The sequence below is a fragment of the Onychostoma macrolepis genome, chromosome 01, assembly GCF_012432095.1.
Source record: "Onychostoma macrolepis isolate SWU-2019 chromosome 01, ASM1243209v1, whole genome shotgun sequence".
Taxonomy (NCBI): domain Eukaryota; kingdom Metazoa; phylum Chordata; class Actinopteri; order Cypriniformes; family Cyprinidae; genus Onychostoma; species Onychostoma macrolepis.
The window spans coordinates 12,349,835-12,369,040 of NC_081155.1; the positions used below are offsets into that span (position 1 = coordinate 12,349,835).

General features: G+C 35.7%; 1 protein-coding gene and 1 long non-coding RNA gene across 3 annotated transcripts in view; one reads left to right on the forward strand and one right to left on the reverse strand.

Moving 5' to 3' along the window:
- Nucleotides 1-19,206, reverse strand: part of inpp4b (inositol polyphosphate-4-phosphatase type II B) — a 195,730-nt gene that overhangs the window by 172,303 nt on the left and 4,221 nt on the right. The window contains exons 4-5 of one of the 2 annotated variants that reach the window (XM_058785660.1): nt 3,709-3,896; nt 3,362-3,411 (exon numbers count right to left, since the gene is read on the reverse strand). In XM_058785660.1, coding sequence (XP_058641643.1) covers nt 3,362-3,391 — 30 coding nt within the window. In that variant the 5' untranslated portion in view covers nt 3,392-3,411; nt 3,709-3,896. Of the gene's footprint in view, nt 1-1,566; nt 1,661-3,361; nt 3,412-3,708; nt 3,897-19,206 lie in introns of those variants that run through there. The other variant, XM_058785500.1, reaches the window with a different exon arrangement.
- LOC131552569 (uncharacterized) lies at nt 14,493-16,180 on the forward strand. Its single transcript, XR_009274017.1, has 3 exons — nt 14,493-15,189; nt 15,382-15,459; nt 15,914-16,180. It is a non-coding gene; the product is annotated as an uncharacterized LOC131552569 (long non-coding RNA).

Below are 19,206 nucleotides of genomic sequence, written 5' to 3' on the forward strand. Positions count from 1 at the left end.
TACATTATGGAATATGCATTAATGATAAGTATATATATATTATTCAGTTTTTCCTAAACATCCTTTATCAAACTCATTCTCCAATAAATCCTGTTTAAAATATAGGATTATTATTAGATTGATAGTGTTTTAACAACCCAATATAAAAAGAAAAATAGATGCATGACACAGCATGATTGCTATGAATGAAATAAATCACCACGGCTCTTTAAATCACACCAGATTCGATCAGATTAACACTATCACACTGCCTTGCGTTCACTAACTGGCCGGTTCCCCAGCAGACCAGCATCAGCATGAAGCAGCACAGGCCCCAGCTGTGACGGAGCAAAACCCCCACTGGGAAACACAGGACTTTGCTGGCCCAAACGGTTGCCTAAGTGCCAGCAACATCTTCACACATCCACACACACACACACACAGGTTTACATGAGATTACATGTGCATTAAGTCAAGAGACTGGGGAACAGCTGCAGTCTCATTTCAGACTACACCACCTGTCTATATTAAACAACAAAAGTGGGCCAGCTCTCTCCTCACAGCGCGCGGCCCACACCTGCAGCTATTTCAGACAACTGCCATTCACAGGAATCCACAACATGCTCAAAGAAATGTGGAAAGGGAATCTGGGAATCTCGCTTCACGGTTTCTCCCATTAGGGAACCTCTGTGATTTTCATCTCCACTTCAGATGATCGCATGCGATTATGAACTACGTTTGAGGGACACGTCTCAGTGGAACCGCTAATGTGGGCATGATTACATTCAGTTCATTTCAGTCCTTTTGTCAATTGCTTACCAAATTATATTGCATAGTTTATTGCATAATGCTTCATTTATGAATGCAAACAAGATATCGAAATCCCTAAAGCCAGACTTACAAGAACAGTTCGGCAAAAGAGGAAAGTTTTAAATAAATCAAAAAACAACTTACTCATATCTTAGGTCTTCAAAGATTTTTGATGAAGAAAAGATTGTCACTAGGTTCGATTAAGGTGTTAATGACGTCAACTACTTTTATGATACTTTTTGATGCCTTTTTGTCCTTTATTTATTTAATTATTTATTTTATTTTATTTATGTATTTATTTTTTGGACAGATGTGGGCAACGTGAAATGCGTATGTATACAAAAATAAAACTTAATGAATATTTAATAAATGTTTCATAAAAACAAAAATGAAATTTTCAGAAACAGGTAAAAAAATTATAACAAATATTTTTAAAAAATGTATTGAACTTGTATAAAATTATGGTTGTAATTATATTATTTCTATATTTAATTACAACAGGAAAATAAACCATGAAAAAATAAAAATGAGAGTTTTCATTTTAAATACAATTATCACAAATATATATATATATATATATATATATATATATATATATATATATATATATATATATACACAAATTATATTAAAGTATAAAAATAATGTATACAAATATAGTAATTCATACATTACTATAATTTATCAATTTAATTACAATAGTAAAATTAAGAAATACAATATTTAAATAAAATACTTTATATTCATGAACTTGTACAAATATAAACCTACACCTACCCAAGATCTCAGCCTCCAGCAACATGAGCTCAAATCCATCTTTAGTGCAGAGTCTAGAGTGTTTTCACAAACAGGTCAAAAGTGGCACTATTCAGCACTTTCCAGCATCCAGTTCACTAGATTCCTAACACTGAAACTGACGACAGCCATTGTCCGATCTATACAGCGAGGTTTAGATATGTCGCAGAGCTACAAACAAACACACACACACACACACACACACACACATAAAAGCTAAATATTACTGCAGTCTGGGTGAGCTTCAACAGCGCAAACCTCTTTCCTCCAGCAAATCTAATTTGGAGGGAAATAGACTTCTCTTTGTGCACTCATGTGGGGCCGAGAGTCCATGTGGAGGAGAAAAAAAGAGGCAGAGTGAGAGAGAGAGAAACAGAGAGATCAGTGTGCCACTGGAGGGTGTGTCTGGGTGTGAGATATGAGCCAGCTGTTGCCCTCAATAAAGAACTCAAGAGGACTGTCAGCAGAAACATGCCAGCTTCCCACAATAAATAATGTGTGTGCATGTGTTTTAAAAACACAAACAGGCTTGCCTAACTATGCAACTTTACAAAGAGCATGATAGCATCCTAAAGGTGTTTCTTCCTCTGCTTTTCTCTTCTGCCCCAATGTAGAAACTACAAGTAAGTAGGTTAATTCAACAGTGTAGACACTGTGACTCCGTTGCTGTGGTTGTTTAACCCTGACTAGCCTGACACAGCTAAACCGGCTCAACCAATAAGATAGGTTTGGGGCGTGGTTATCTATTTTTCTTACCAATGGAAAGGCAGAGAGCAGTTTTTTTTTTTGACACATGCTGTAGTCTTTTGATGAAGATATCTTTAAATTTATTCAATGAATTTTTGAAATGCATCTAATTTTAGTCAGAAAAGAATATTTTAGTTGACGAGAAAGTGCAAAATTAAACAAAGTAATTATATTTTAACGTACAAGTGAGCGTTAAGCCATTCATTTTGCAATTCTGAATGACACGCTTCACCTTTATGTGCACTTTCACACCACAGCTTTTTGATGTCATCAGTTTGAGCCATCTTTTTGATAAAGCATCCCTTTGATGTCAATTCAGTTCGTCTGGTTTGTGTCACAGTTTTCAAAATTCGGTTGAGCACCAGCAAAATACACCTGAGTCTCTTTGGTTTGGGATACAATTCACAACATGCATGAAAACAAGCGGTCAAAAATCACCAAAGCAATCGGTATTGATGACGTACAGTTTGCATCTTTGCATGCTCTCGGTCACGTTTCTCATACTACAATGCAGTTACTCAGCAGTAAACAGCCGACACAAGTAATCGACAAAGCAAACAAACCATGACTCAAGCCCAAAAGTACAATGTGGAAAAGGAGGTTCTTTCAACCAATCAATCAAACCAAGCAAGCCTAAGACTCATCCAGTAATCTACATGCCTCATGACATGTTGAATTACCAAAAAAGTCTATAACTCAATATCTTCTAGGAAACAGATCCCCATTTCCTGTAGCCTGAAGCTCAATAATTAGGCCAACGAGAACAGAAACAGTCACGTGATGGGACCAAATAGTATGTGGACACAATACATGTCACTGCTTTTACCTCTACTACTCAAAAAGCCAAAAAAAAAAAAAAAGCACCATAAAAGTGGTCCAGGTTATTTCAAGACTTCTGAAGCCTTACGACACATTTAGGCTAGGTTTCACACAGAACTAAGTATAAACATAGTTTATACCCCAAACAAAGTATACAAAAAGAAAAAAAAAAAAAAGAAAAAAAAATGCTGTCGTGCCTCCTCCAACACACCTGCAATGACGGGTTCAGCTTCCTTCCCATGAACTCTGACACCTTAAATGCTGAAAGAAGACAGAGACAAGTCATAAACACGAATGATAGAGTCCAGAAGAAAGATGAACGCTTGATAAAGGACATGTATAGGAAGTAGAGGGAATGGGAGAGAAAGCATATGGAGATAAAGATCCTCTATTTTTTGAAAGAATAAGAAAAAACAGTGTCAAAAGGAGGAGAAAACCCTTCAAATGTGAAGAGCGGTTTGTTGGTGTCCACAGGAAGTATCTCAGGAGGAAACAGGAAGTCTGGCTGAGCGTCCTGAAAAGTGGCATGGAATGGCTGTGAGAAGTGTGTGTTTTTACCCCATTACGGTTGAATTTCTGTCAGCAAATGCTTTAGCGAGGCTTTCACCCTCCCGTTCCAGGTTTCCTATAGCAGGAAAAGCCGCTCGGCTCTGGAGCTATTCTTGAAGAGGGATTTCTCTTTCACTCCTTCCCTTCCTGCCTCCGCCGTCTTCCTGTATAACAGCACCTCACCGCTTTGCGAATGCCTGCAGGATTAGGATCCGTATGAAGTTTATTAAAGCCGTGAAAAACAAGTTTCAAAAAGTACAAACCAGGCCGAGTTCATAATCTAAAAGAGTTGGATGTGTTCTAACAAATACAAAAGTGATCCGAGGTGATTCAAGGTCAAAAACGAAGCCAAAACACAATAATAAAAAATGCATCAAAAGAACTGACCAGGAACATCAACGCTTGATATTCCTGTCAAACACATCATCAAGACTTTCAATGCAGCTCAGGTTATTGACTGCAGCAACAGAAATAAATGTGCTACATACGAATGGGAATCGTAAAGAACATACCGATTTTGTTTTTTGTTTGTTTTTATGATTCCACTGAAGATTCTTAGAACTTTTGAGACAGAAATAATTGATGGGGAAAAAATAAATGCAATTGCATTGCCAAAAGATGAGATTATTTCAATAAACTATTTTTTTTAATTCTTTTTTGGATGCCCCATATGCAATTTTATAATCTGCCTTTTAACTATTATCATATGAACAATCACTCAGTGACAGGCTTTAAGAACATCACACATTAAATTGTGTATAAGTATAATGAGACTAATTACCCAAGCGAGACCTAGCTGGATATTAAAGAGAAGGATCAGCGAACAAAGACAAAATAAAAGCATTAAAAATAAACTTCAAAGTAAAAGCACAACATGATGTTTCATATGCTCAAAAAATAACTAAACAAAAAAACAAAAGACCAAAAAAAAAAAAAAAACCTTTTCTTCCATATTGGTAACCACAGACACAATAGGCTAGGGGTGTGCGATATTGACAAAAAAATTATATCTCAATATTTTTTGATGACAATAATTAAACAATATTCCTCAACAAAAAAATCCTCTATTGTGTGGTGTCATTATGATTGTATAACTGCTCCCGATCGAGACAGAGTGTCGCCGAACTCAAATCATAAATATCAAACATGTTTGATAGATTCATATAGATTCTCAAGTATGTTTTCACGAAGACATTTACACAGAGAGTTGCAGTATATTTAATCCCTCAAGACTTCACGATCCAACAAACTATTTTTCTAATTTCAGCAGCTGTTGGTATGCTGGGAACAGAAGTAGAGATGTGTGATCTGAATGTCACAGATAGGAGCGTTGGATAACTAAATGTATGAGCTCGGAGATTAGACGTCAACAATGATGACATCAGTAAACTTTCTCAGCAGGCTGTGAGGTGGACGTTTTAACATCAAAGGTCCTAGAGCCGCGAGAGAAATGCTGAATATCATCCCTGCTAGTAGCTAGTTGACACCTGATCTCCATCGGGTGATTTCAGCCACCATCCTTCTGCTAATCTTAACAAAAATCTATGAAAACAACCATTAAAAGTTCTTATTCTTATCAGCTGTTTACAAAAAAAAAACTCTCACAATAACTGACTCCATCCTTCAGGGTGAAACAGCACATCCATTTATGCTCCTTTACACACGGTTTCATCAGATGTTGCCAGTCAAACACATCCAAGACCAAAAAAAACACAGACAGAATCGTGTTGACATTATGAGATGATACAGATGCCACCTTGTGATGAGTTGAGAGGCATTAAAAGCCTATGTGAGAAGGAAATTAAATTAGATAAATTAATAATAAAATTATTTAATTAAATATCATTACATTTTATAATTTGCATTAAATTATATATAATGCAAAAACAAAATTTAATAAGATATTTATTAATATTGCACAATTATGTTATACAATTAATAAAAATACACAATAACACTGAATAATTATTTTATAAATGATATTAATTCAACAAATTAAGAATCAATAAATTAGATCATATATATATATATATATATATATATATATATATATATATATATACACACATACACACACACACACACATTATGTAATTATATAATCAAATAGTATTGAATGATATTGAATAAATGTACACATGTAGAAATACAATAAACAAACAAAAAGAAAAATTAGCACAATGAATGATTGTTTGGTACGAGCAGTATGTCTTACGAAATGTGGGGAATATATTTTATATTTAGAAAAATGGCATCGTGCTGGATTGTGCCCCAGGGCCTTACAAGACCATAATTCATTCTTGCTTTTCACAAGCACATGACAAAATTCAGTTTTCTCAAGTTTGTTTCGAGTTCATGCAACCGGAAAAGCAATAATGGGTGGTTTGCGGCTTTTAGTCCACGTCTGTTAGTTTTGAGGTCACCACCATGGAAGCAAACTCATCTTTTAGCAGACTTCCACTTACAAAATGTAGTTTCTTTCTTTTAAATGTTAATGACATTCTGCACTCAAGGGCATAGGCAAATTTTCATCCAATCAAATGCTTTCTAGAATGAGAATGCCCCTCCCCCAAACTTCTAATTCACTGCCAAAAATACAGGCAGGATGATCCTTTAACTTCCTGCTTCAACAGTAATGAAGTATGTCAACATACTAAATGGTTCCAAGAGGCCTTTAAGACATTTAGCAAAAGTAAAACTTTAGGTAAAAGCAACCAGACTTGGCGTTTCGTTCTTTAAGCCACTCCATCAGTACCTTCGCACCTGCGAGACTGCCGTGCCATCGCAACCATACAGAACGTGATCCTCCATTAGCATAAGAATCCAGCGCTCTGAATAATATTAATCATGCCTGCCAATCCTCAGCGCTGCAATTATGCAGTGCTGTTTATTTAGTGTGACTGGAATACGTCGAGCCATTAGCATAGCAGACGAGCGCGCTGTGTAATTAGTTTATGACAATGAGACGCCACAAACCTCGAAACAGATCAATTTGAGTAATGTGTAATGTCATTAAGAGGAAAACACTGGTTGCTACGAGAAACCCATATGCTTTTTAAAGCGAGGACTATTCATCACGGTAATTTTGTCATTGTTTTAGTTAAGGTGACACTATTTGCATCTGGCCTCCACGCAGCACCTGTTTGACGATTAGCTCAAGAGCTTTAATTTAAACGGGAACTCGGGCTTAATGAAGAAAACTGATGAGGTTCTCGTTGCCAGTTACATCATGGGATCATCAATAATATTATGCACGTATCAATTTGCACAGAATTAGATGGAGGTGGTCAAATGTGTGGCATCCAAAGCACCAAACCAAGCTTTAAGAAACAAAACAGACCAGTATGGAGGGAATATTTAGTGGTCATCTCATTAAAAAGTTGGCGGTAAGTAAAAAGCCCTTTGCCAAGACCTCTGGGCCGGTGTGTGCTTCTGGACTGCATCTATTCAGACTTGGAAACGAAACGGATGAGCTTGTTAGCACAGATGAAAACACCCACTAATGAAGACCGGTCCAGTCCGAAGGGAAACATTAGATGGATAAACCAGAAAAGCTTGCTGAACATGGTGGAATTGAGTCATCTATGTCAGATCTCTACTAGTTTTGCTACAGGGCCAAGATTTTAGATTAAGAGCAAGAAGTGATCCAACACAAGGGCTAGATACTGACAGATTTCACAAATCGTTTCAATTCCGATTCACAAGCTCTTGATTAATTTTAATATTGATTTTTGATATATATCAGGTATAGTTACCTGTCAATTGTTCCTAGGGAAAACAATCTCTCAGCTAAAGCTGTAAACTATAGAGGAAGTAGGTACATTAGGGGTGACCCCTAATAGTCGAAGATTCGATGCTTCGATAGGAGGAGCCTGATTCGACTCCCAATCTCACAGTCGAATATTCGCAGGGTGTTATGATCATGCCGTTTTGTCTATATGGGGGTGCTCAATGTCTGATTTCACATAGAACTACTGGTTTTCTCCCAATAAGTTAATATACAGCCTATTGGGATAATGCTGTAAATAAGAATCTGAAAAGAAAGAAGCTTTAAATAAATATTGTAACGTGCGTGAATAAATCACCCCTATAGATTTAAGTTTCACTTTCCATAATCCATGACCGACAGAGGAGCATTTTGTGTAGCGTGTACTATATGAGATAAATGATGAGTTAAATCCCATTGATTAAAAACCTGCTATCAAATGCTTTATTCAACCGGTCATCTTCAGCGCGAGCAGCTCAAAACAGAGATGCAAATTAACTACTGTCATATACATAACGTTATAATGAGAGCACTGTTGTAAAAAATGTTGTGAATTATTAGGGTTTCGCGGACGTGTAATGTTTACTGTCTTTTAATCAAACATTTTTTTTTTTTGTATCTGCGAGGCGACCGTTACACATTTTCCCTGTATGTTAATGCCAGTAGGCTAATTATGACTTGGTAATGTATTTTGCCCCGCCCCCAGTCGACTAGCGGCAAGATTCGAAAATTCAGATTCGATTATGAAAATTCTTACATAGTACATACTATAATATACTTATATTTTTTTCTTAAACTGTTAGTGATGTCTTATTTAATGCATGTTTGAATAAATATATCATGAAATCAGACAGCCACCATTTAAATATTCGTATTTTAGCAACGAAACAGAATAGAAATATATAATAAAAAAGTTGCTATAAAAACCACGCCATTATAACCTCTTTATAAAGTTAAAATGAACAAAAGTCTAAACTGAACCGCTAGTAAAGATATAAAGATGAATGCAACACATAAAAAGCTGTACACAAACAAATTGTACACAATGTCAACTTTTTTAATTAGCCTATACATACATTTTTCTATTCCAAATCGTTGCTAAAATATGGACATTATTTAAAAAGCGGCTGTCTGATTTCATGACAGACTTATTCAAATATGCATTAAATAATCATAATAAATGATCAAATAATCAAACATTACTAACAGGTTAAGAAAAAACATAATGATATGTAATATAGTGCATATATTTAGCAAAATAATCCTCTGTATTGTTATTTATTCCAGCTGATTGTGCGGTGGAAGTTGCGATATTTCAGTGAAATTTTGCGAGGAAATAAAGTCTGTGAATAAAGCACTACTCACAGAAGTAACTTCCAAAATCAGCTTGTTGCTCAAATTCACGTAACTCTCTTGAACACAAGCGAAATGTTGGCAACTTCATCAGCCTCACGCAAAACTCCCAAACATGCGGATTTCTATTGTAATGACAATATTTCACTCATTACTCCTTTCAAATGTAATATTGTTACTTTACTTATTACTTTCTGGCAACAGTAATTAGTTACACTACTAGTTACATTACTTTTTCTTCACGCCCCACAGAAGTTGTAACTGTGTATCTTCCACATAAAATTATTCTAGAATGTTACTAACAACATATTTCTGTCTCGTTGCTTGACCAAAATCCACATTGGCTCGCAGTCAGAAGTTATTACAAACACTCAATAGTGATTGATAGTGGCATTAAAGTACAAGTGTTCTGTTGTATTAATCTCATTAATTGTCATGTGTAGCTTGAAGTAATTTGTCCGTTACCCATATGCGATTCAATTTCGTTATGCATTTTATCAAATCCACATGAGTTTGTAAGAAACTGTTTAATTTTCCAAAAATATTTTGAATTATATTAATATAATGTACCACATGCTGTTTAGAGGGATGTAATGCCAGAGTAAAGTAAAGCCACAACTTACACAACAGATCTTTTTTCCAGACAAAATCAATTTAATGCAATATTTCTATCTGCTGAATGTAAGCTTTTCCATATTCCAAGCTTGCCTGCTGCACTGGGGACATCACATGCATGTGCGAGTAGTGAGAATTATGAAAATAAATCTAGGAATTATTTGATTGTTAGATTTTAGGGGTTGAGGCATCAAAGTAACTAAGCTGTTTTATGGAAAGTAACTGTAATATTATTACTGAAATCTTATTAGTATTTAGTTACACTACTAGTTACTGCAAAAAAGTAATATTATTACAGTAACTAATTACTAGTAACTAGTTACTCCCCAGCACTGTATTTCACACACGAAATTTCTCCGAGCAAACGGTAAATGTGACCGCAGCTCAACAAGCTTTGTTCACTGAACGCCTTTTCTGAGGTAAATGTAAGGTAACGTGACATATTGTTCACAAGTTGTTTTATTGCCGTCTTTCCAGGAAACACTGACAGGGTGATTACATGATACAATTTAGTAAGTTGTACCGTTTCTTTCAACATACCTTCTGATGTTAACGAGGCGCTTAGCCATCTGTCACGACGAGCCCGGTCTCATGAAAATGCGTATAAATGGTACGCCAAAAACGAAAACTCGTGGAATTGATATGCAAAAATGGACTTTGGTGTCAGGTGTTTGGCGTGTATATAATACCAACCCATTCTCACTCCCAAGGCGTCAAAAACTGAAGCATGGTCAAACGCCTTTCGCGTCACTATGAAGACGCCAAAAGTGCCCTAGGCGTCAGTATATGACCAAATAAGAACTCCATTGCTTTCAATTGCTTGCTTTATGCGTCAGGTCAAGACGCTTATGGAAAATGACAACACGTTCTCCTCCGTCGTTTTCAGTTGTTTGTCTTTAATGGTTTGCACGCATTTGTAAAAAATAGAAATAATTTTTTATAAATTTATACTTTTATTGGAGCACCCTAACCCGACCCCTACCCTAAACCTACCCACTTCTGAACAATATAAAACACGTAACATAAAAATATAAGTGCAGTCACAGATATTTATTGCAAAAACTGAAACAAGCAGTATAAAAGCATTACATAAAAGTCGTGTTGCATTCCAAGTTTTCTGAAGCCATATGAAGTCTTTATGAGAAGAAGAGAGCAAAACATAAGGTTTTAATAAAACATAAGCCTGTCAGAACAGCATAACGCAATCGGTCACGAGACACAAAAGAGCCAATAGCATTTCATCTGGCGGCATTTTTTGAATTCGCGCACAGACTGCAGACACGGGATGAGCTTAACGGCGGACAGAGACGGCGATCGCGTCTACTCCTCTCACAAATCGTCAAATAGTATTTGGAATATTACTATTTTTTTAATAAATTATGACGGTAGTTGTAGCTGCCTGTTATATCTTGTGTTTTTTGACAAATGGTAGGTTTAGGGGCAGGGTTGGGTTATGTGCTCATAAATGTGTAAATTATGTAATATAAATAAAACTGTTGTGGCTGTTTACATTGAAAAATCACACCCCAACATATATGCAATATTGGCAATGTTATTACCCAATATATAATTTAATTATGATGATAAAATTCCCAGTATGGCGTAGACATATTGACGCTAGGGGTTTCCTATTTAAAGCAACGGAGGACCCTGCAAGTCGAAAAATGACGCTAAAGGCCGTAAAGGGTACCTTGAGCGTCAAAAAGCGACGCCAAGTGGTCCTGACCAAGCTTCAATATGTGACGAGTTGGGTGTGAGAATGGGTTGATAATACGCAGTTTTCGCGTACATATGATACGCATCAACCCCACAACCCTAATCCTACCCATGGCATAGCATATAGCCTACACTCCAAAGTCCATTTTTGCATATCAATACCACGAGTTTTCATTTTTATTTGGCGTACTATTTATACGCACTTTAATGAGATCGGGTTGGTCACGACACACTGAAAAGCGCCACAACGCCATTTAAACCAACCCGCAAAATATGTTTTTTCATCTAAAACATATTTTTAAAAATATGCTAAATGTGTTTTAAACAGTGAGCCTGATTGTATATTCATATATATTTTTTTTAATGAAAATGTGTCTAGTTTTAACCTATACTAGACACATTTTCATTTTTTTTATTAAATGTTCTTGCTCCTGAATTAATTTTTTAAAAATTAATTCAGGGCCAAGAACATACATTTCCAATCGAACAGTAACCTACATCAAGGCTAGATTTATTTATTTATTTACTAATGTTACAACAAATATAATTCTTCAAATGTGATATTTTAAAATATTTATTTACATTTAGTCATTTAGTAGACACTTTAATCCAAAGCGATTTACAAATGAGGACAATAGAAGCAATCAAAACCAATATAATAAATAAAAAGAAACAAGTAGATAGAAAAGAAAAAGTATAGAACGTTATAGCGTTAGAGGGTCTTTTTTTACAATAAAAGTAAAACAAGTCAAAAGAATAGAAAAAGAATAGAGAAAGCTAGTGTACAGTAAGAGGCTCTTTAAAAAAATAAATAAATAAAAAATAAAAAAGCAGGTAGAAAATGAACAGAGAACGCAAGTGTTGGAGCCTCAAGCGTTTTTTTTATTTATTTAATAAAAAAGTAAACAAACAGATACAAATAGAATTAGAATAGAGAGTGCTAGTTACAGGGTCAAATAAAGTAAAATAATATATTTTAAAATATTAAAGTTTTTAAAATATATTTTATAAAAATACAAAAATAGCCAAAAATACATTGGTAGAAAATAAATTTACATAAATATTTTGAAACATAATTTAGCTAATTTTTTGTTTGTTTGTTTGTTTTTTGTATATTTTGAAATAAGTAGGCTATATAAAATATATATTTTTGACATGTGGGATTGTTTGAATCTCATGATAAAATTGACCAAATTTGAAAGCTGAAACTTTGATTCACATCAAAAGTAACAAAGAACAAAGTTTATTCTGGTTATTGGACCAGTGCACTACAAATTATGTTTAGTGATGTTTTGTTCAGGCATCAACATCATCAAATGTATATTAATTGATATTATGAAGCCAGCCCTACCCGGGACAGCATTAAAGTTTTACAGAATTACATGGTATTACAACCCAATGGTTTTTGAGGATGAAGGCGTGTTAGTTAGCATCATCTAATTTTGATGAGTTTCTATCAAAATATAATAGTTTGATGGGACATAAAACCTTTGACTTCAACAACAAAAGAGATGGCAAGTGTTTCACCTCCCTTTTAAAAGACTTTGAAAACACGAGTGCTGTTAAATCAAGTGGTGCACGGAGGAACTGACCTTGCTAAAATGTTAATTATAAGGAAATTACTATGGCGGAGACGAGGGAATCTTTCTGAACTCTGTCTTTAATCAGGTGTTCCCGCTGCCGCACGAGGCACATCTGCACTTTAAAATCCAGTTTGGGGCTTTTCAGGTTGAAGGGGTTTTACTATCTCATAATTGCATAGCTTTTGATTGCAAATAGGTGTAAAATTATATGTTTAACTTAATTGCTTGTTAACTGTCCAGTTCCCCCGATAAAAGTCAGTGCACACACAATTGACAAAGCTCAGTGGGATGTTAAGTCCAGATTGTTTCTGTCCTTTATGAGCGTTTCTGGTCACTTTATATGTTATGATCCCAGTGAGATCTGGAGTAAAACCTCAAGAAAACTCTGCAGCATAAACAGTCTTTTATGTCAGAGACTCCATGATGTTCATCTTTAGACTTTGGAGAAAAATGAGTGTGCAACTAATCAGCTAATCAAAAAAAAAAAAAAAGGTTCATCAGGAGTTCTTCAGCGGTTCTTTGGGGAGGTTGAGGTGCTATATAGCACCGCTACCGTATAAAGAACCTGTTAAGCCCCTGTATAGTTCTTCAGCGGTTCTTCAGCGGTTCTTTGGAGTGGTTAAGGTGCTATATAGCACCGCTGCTGTACATAAAGAAGCCATAAGCCAGCCATTACGTTTTTTAACTGTATTTGCACTTGGATGGGATTAATGCAGAACACAAATTCCAAGTGGGTTACCATACTTGCCCACATCTCACTTCATACTCTAAATTTTGTAATTGCAGTAAATTAAACTTAATTTACTAATTGCACATCACATTATCATTTATAACATATTGGTGTTGAATTATCTACAAGTTAACCACGTTGTTTGTATTCACTAAAACTGATTTACTGAAGTCAAAACACGGACGGAATTGGCGTTAGTGCGAGCGGCGCTTGCTGTGAAGCGGGAGCGGCGAGCCGGCAGAGGCAGAGCTGAATCGATTCAAAAAAGAATCGATTCCGAGGCGTTGGGAATCGATCCCATCAAGAGGAATCGACTCCTCATTCAGAGCTTTTTTCAGTTCAACAAAGCTTATCTATGGGTGCCTCTCAAATGGAAGGCTGCACACATTTAAATTCACGAAAATAAACAAAGAAAACGAGTCGGTACTGAGATCATCAGAATTTGAGGATGCAGCCTTCATTTTGAGAAGCACCATTCACCTCCCTCATGCTCGATAAAAGCCGTAATTACGAGAGTTGTGAGATAAAAGATTATTTTTTATATATAGCCTAAAATATCTATTTCATTTTTATATTTGTATTACCCTTCGCCTCATGTTCTCTAAAAGTGATTAGAAGTATGATTCGTTTCTACGAAAAGGTTCTTCCGGAAAAAAAAAAATGATTCTGGGGTTATTTAACGGTGGACCTGGCTTATATTGCCCACAATTTTGAGCGCTGCACGACAGAATAGATCATGACGTGATTGAGGGTCTTATTTCCCTCTAAAATACAATCTTTTATTTCTATCAGCCAATGATAATGCTAAAAGAAAACGCCACGAGCATAGATCAGTGACCGAGAGCGCATCTGATTGACAGATAAACCACGAGCTCTATCAATGCTATTGTTAATGTTCTGGTTATTTTGTTTCAATGTAGCCTACAGTTTGTTAATTTTGTCCAAAGCATACAGTCAAAGTAAACTTCATCATTCAGCTGAACTGTGCACATTTATTTTAGACACTTCATGTCTTGTTCAATTCATGCGATAGGGCTTAATGTTGTTACAGATAGTTCATGCTGGCATAACTGAAAAGTCTAAAATAAATGTGTTTGAGTATAAAATCATCAGTGCATTGTCAAGTTGGATGAAAAGAGCTCTTGTTAACATTTTTAGGACACATGGGTAAGCCACATTTCCATATTTAAGATTATTGATTGTCATACAGTAGCCTTACATTTTATTGGCAGCCCCCATTTTTATCAATTTAACTACCCCGAGGTGTTGATTCTGGAGAAAATTAACAAAGCATCAGGGAATATCTGCATCTAATGAAGGAGGAAACAGAGAAACTTAGACCAAACGTAGAGCTCCTCAAAGAAAGGATGGCGCTGATAAAATGCTATCGGACAAATTTTGTGTCCAAATATAGCACAGAGGACACTCTCTCTGAGTTCCTGTGTTTCAGACTGGCCACAATGCTCAGTACAGTAGTGTGTTAATTGCCTCCTTATTTAATTGTATGAGTTATGACTATATTTTAATACATGTCTTTCCTCCTTTGCCTTCCTCTTAATATAAGCTCCTTTCGGATCTATGAGACCACGCCAGTGTTGATTTGGACCAACAAATTCTCACACAGCTCTCTGTAATGACAACCCGAGTCCTTCAAGTTTCGCGGAGTCCCCTGACGGAGAAGTTCAGGTGCATGATTGATGACTGTGAAGATGGCAGACTGAAAAAAGGTAATTAAATCATTACTGCTTAGTTTTTCATTGTACCACTGACTGACACCCTACCTCTCTGCCTGAGATCATACCTGTCTTCTTTCCTGCATTTATCTGTCTTACACACAGTAATGGATGTGAAAAAAAAAAACTAAAGGGTAAAAGCATCCACCATGTTATGTTAATCTAATGAGGTTATTTTGTTTAAAGGCATACAGTTGGAAGCAGCTATTCTGCTCTTGCCTGCTCTGTTCAAGGAGGACCCCGGGGTTGCTGTTTGAAGTTGAGGTGAGCCATGAACAGTTGACTATAGTGTGAAACACAATCTAATCAAAGCACTACACTTATTGAACATTTTCAATGCAAACATTAGTTTTTTGTTTGTTGGTCTACACCAGGGGTAGGCAACGTCGGTCCTGGAGTGCTGATGTCCTGCAGAGTTTACACCTGTTCACCTGCCTGTAACCCTAGTAAGTCTGAAGACCTTGATTAGCTTGCTCAGGTGTGTTTGATTAGGGTTGGAGCTAAACTCTACAGGACAGCGGCACTCCAGGACCGACGTTGCCTACCCCTGGTCTACACAAACTGTGCTATCAAATTGAAGAGAAAATTTTGTTCATTTTCAGTTCATGGCCAAAAGTATTTGAGTAATTGTATGACAGTAGTTAAAATGAATTTAACTCATAAGGTTTGCCTTATAAATATGAGAAGATAGTTAATGCTATTATCCCCTCTCCCTCAGGGCCATTCTCAGACCAGCCCATCCCAACACCTAAGATGAAGCTTAAAGGCTGTAGGGAGGGTCATCTCGTGCAGTAAAACCACATTGTGCTCACGTTGGATGGACAGTTAATCACAGAGGAGAGCAAGGACATCTCGACAGCGCTGGGACTCCTCCTGTAGCAGCGGAGGAGTCCCATTCCTTAAGTACCCCAGACCAAGACCAACATCCCCTTATTTAACACACCTGATTCAGATCATGAGCTCCTTAGAAAAGAGCTCCATGAACGAACTGTGCTCTGACTGACATGGTCCCTACACGGAACATTCATTCACAGATTTACACTACTTCCTGTCACTGTAAGTCAATATTCAAATATTTTGTATTTGTATAAAACAACAACTCCCCGTATATTGTGATGTTGTATATGTATATTCCCTGGCTTGTCAGCACTCATTTTATTTGCTGCTGAAAGAAATAAATTAAAAGGTTTTGAAAGTGGGATGTGATATTTAGTGTCTCAGTAAGCATTTAGTACAGGATTTTTCATCTTTAAAGCTGCAATTTGGTAAGAAATGATTAGTTAACATTCATCTTAAGTAAAAGTGTCATTTAGAAGCATATTGGCTCATCTATGGTTGTAATATATGGCACCTCTAATGGTTCTGTGTAACACATTTTGACAAATGTGCTGTTAAGCTTTTTATCTTTAAGAATATGTGCCATATAGTACCAAAAGAGGTTCCCCTATGATAACAAGCCAAAGAACCACTGCAATAAAGTGCTATATGGCACCTCTTACTTTTCCACTCTTAAATGGTAGATATTAGTGTCTTGCGGAGCTCTAATTTATAAAAGCGTGTCTTCATTATGCAGTGTGTGTCCTTATAGAGAAAATGTGTAAATTATAATAGGAGTATGTGCAGTAAAAATGTATAGCGACTTATGGTCCACAAATCAGACTAGCATTGAAAATGTATCAATTTATTATAACATTGTAAGGTCCACGAATTTGGTCCTCGGACGGTATCCAATCGTGGGTGAAGGTTTCCTGCGTGTTCGATCTTTTCAGCGCGCAAAGTTATTAAATCTAGGTTAACTTCAAATCTGACTCCATTTTTATTAATTAATCTGACTCCATTTTATTATAACCTCGAATTTAGGTTGAAATGCAAATTGGTTGTTTGTTTATTTCTAATTAGTATTCTTCTGATATTTGATTATTGTAGTGACTCTTTACTTTATATTTACTCGTTCATTCAGGTGCTCATGTCGCTAACAAGGGTACCACGTTTTCTACTAGAGTCAATAATTACAGAGTAAAACAGAATAAGATCAAATGTAACATTTTATTATCAGTCAGGTAAATATGTATTATGTCAATTGCATAGCCAATTCAGAGATATCAAATCATATCAATACAAAACATCGAATTCTCAAAGATAAATCTATGAGTAAAAGATGCATACCTGACTTTATAGAAATACATAGTGTGAAGTATAGAGACACACCACACTACGGGCTTCTGGCTACAGATCGCCCCGATCCTTTTGCAACATTTCCTTAAGTACCCCAGACCAAGACCAACATCCCCCGAGATGGAGACAGGAGCTAACGATTGGAATTTGCATTGACTGAGTTAACACCTTTTGGGACAAAAGGTAATTTTGCGTAGAAACCACTGGAAACTGACCCACCCTCTACAGTGCGCAAAATATCTCTAAACTCTTAGGATCTGGATTACCTTTTAGTTTACTTCTTGTAAGAATGAGCCCATTGTACCAGTCGCCCTGAGACAATTCAAATGATACCAAACATGACTGTAAATATCACTTGCATTCATGTAGAACATTACAATCTACTATTGACCATTTTGAGCAGAGTGGAGGGAAGGATAGGTGAGGGGAAGGAAGGGGATGAAAAGGAACTGATGCATATGTGAGAGAGGCGTTTTCCCGCATTTTCTCTCAGTGGGATGTGGAGACAGATGTCTGTATGTTAATACACCGTGTTGGTGTTGTCCATCTCAGAAGTTCAAAGTGTCTGAGGTTCTGTAATTCTTACAATATGATTGTGCATTCTTGTTAGTTGTAGCAACATCAGGATCATAGATTCTCATGAAATGCATGGTAAAATCATCTACCAAGTGCATAAGTTTACACTTATATTTTAACTATGTTTTATTACTTATTTTATGATTAATAAAAAAAAATTCATATAGAGAAATGGCCTTTGTACAAAGGAGTGTACATGATCAGTGTCACAAATTTGCATATAAATATTTCTTAACTATTTAACATACATTTTTGCATTTTTAGAAATTCTAATTTTATATATATATATAATTTTTTTTTTTTTTTTTTTTTTTTTCAAAATACCAAAACTTTGTCCAGGTTTAAATAAATAAATATATGTCAATTTAATTAATAAATAAATAAATATGCATGCATTGTTGATTTTCAATGTGGTCTCAGACTTTTCAAGTCTAATATAAGAACAAGAAGAAGAAGAAAACATGCTGGAAACCTGACTGCTTTTCCTTCACTACTGGTAAAAATAGAATCTATTACTTAAAATTATAAAATATTATTAACTGACATAATATACCTAATAATAACTTTTTAGGCTCACTCTGTGTGAAGCCAAACAGACTTGCTCTTGTGACGTATTGATGGTGTTTTATTTGAGAGAGCAGCTGTAGCAAACAGGAAATCCTTCCTGCCTGTTACTTAGCAACAAGTGCAATGCTAATATTGCCCACCTGCTGAATATTGACAGTGTAAATGAGTGTTTGGGGATGAAGAATACGAGATGCTCAGAGAATCTGACACACTCATTGTGTGCCGGCGACCCCCCCAAAGCAGCCCTTCACTGCAATAGAAACCTGTTAAAAGATTAAATATTAAGATACTGCCATTTTTCACTTGACTGTCTGCTCGAAGCATACATACATGAATGTATTAATGATTACAATAATAAACGTAATCTATTTAAAGGGTCATATTCCTAATTTGCAGTGAGGGAGACTATTGTGCACTTAGACTGCTGAAAGTTTTGCTCAGAAATGTTTGAAAAATTATACTTATTTCATTTTATTATTTATAAGTCATTATTTAATATTTAGTATTTAATAATTAAATATTAAAAGTAAATTATAAGTTACTGTATTGTAAGAAATATCAATTATTTTATATTAATCATCGATGATGATAATAGTAATCATAACAATAACAAGATGATGACAGACACACACACACACACACACACACACACATTAAGAACGTAATAATATTATCAGAGTTATTGCAGGTTAT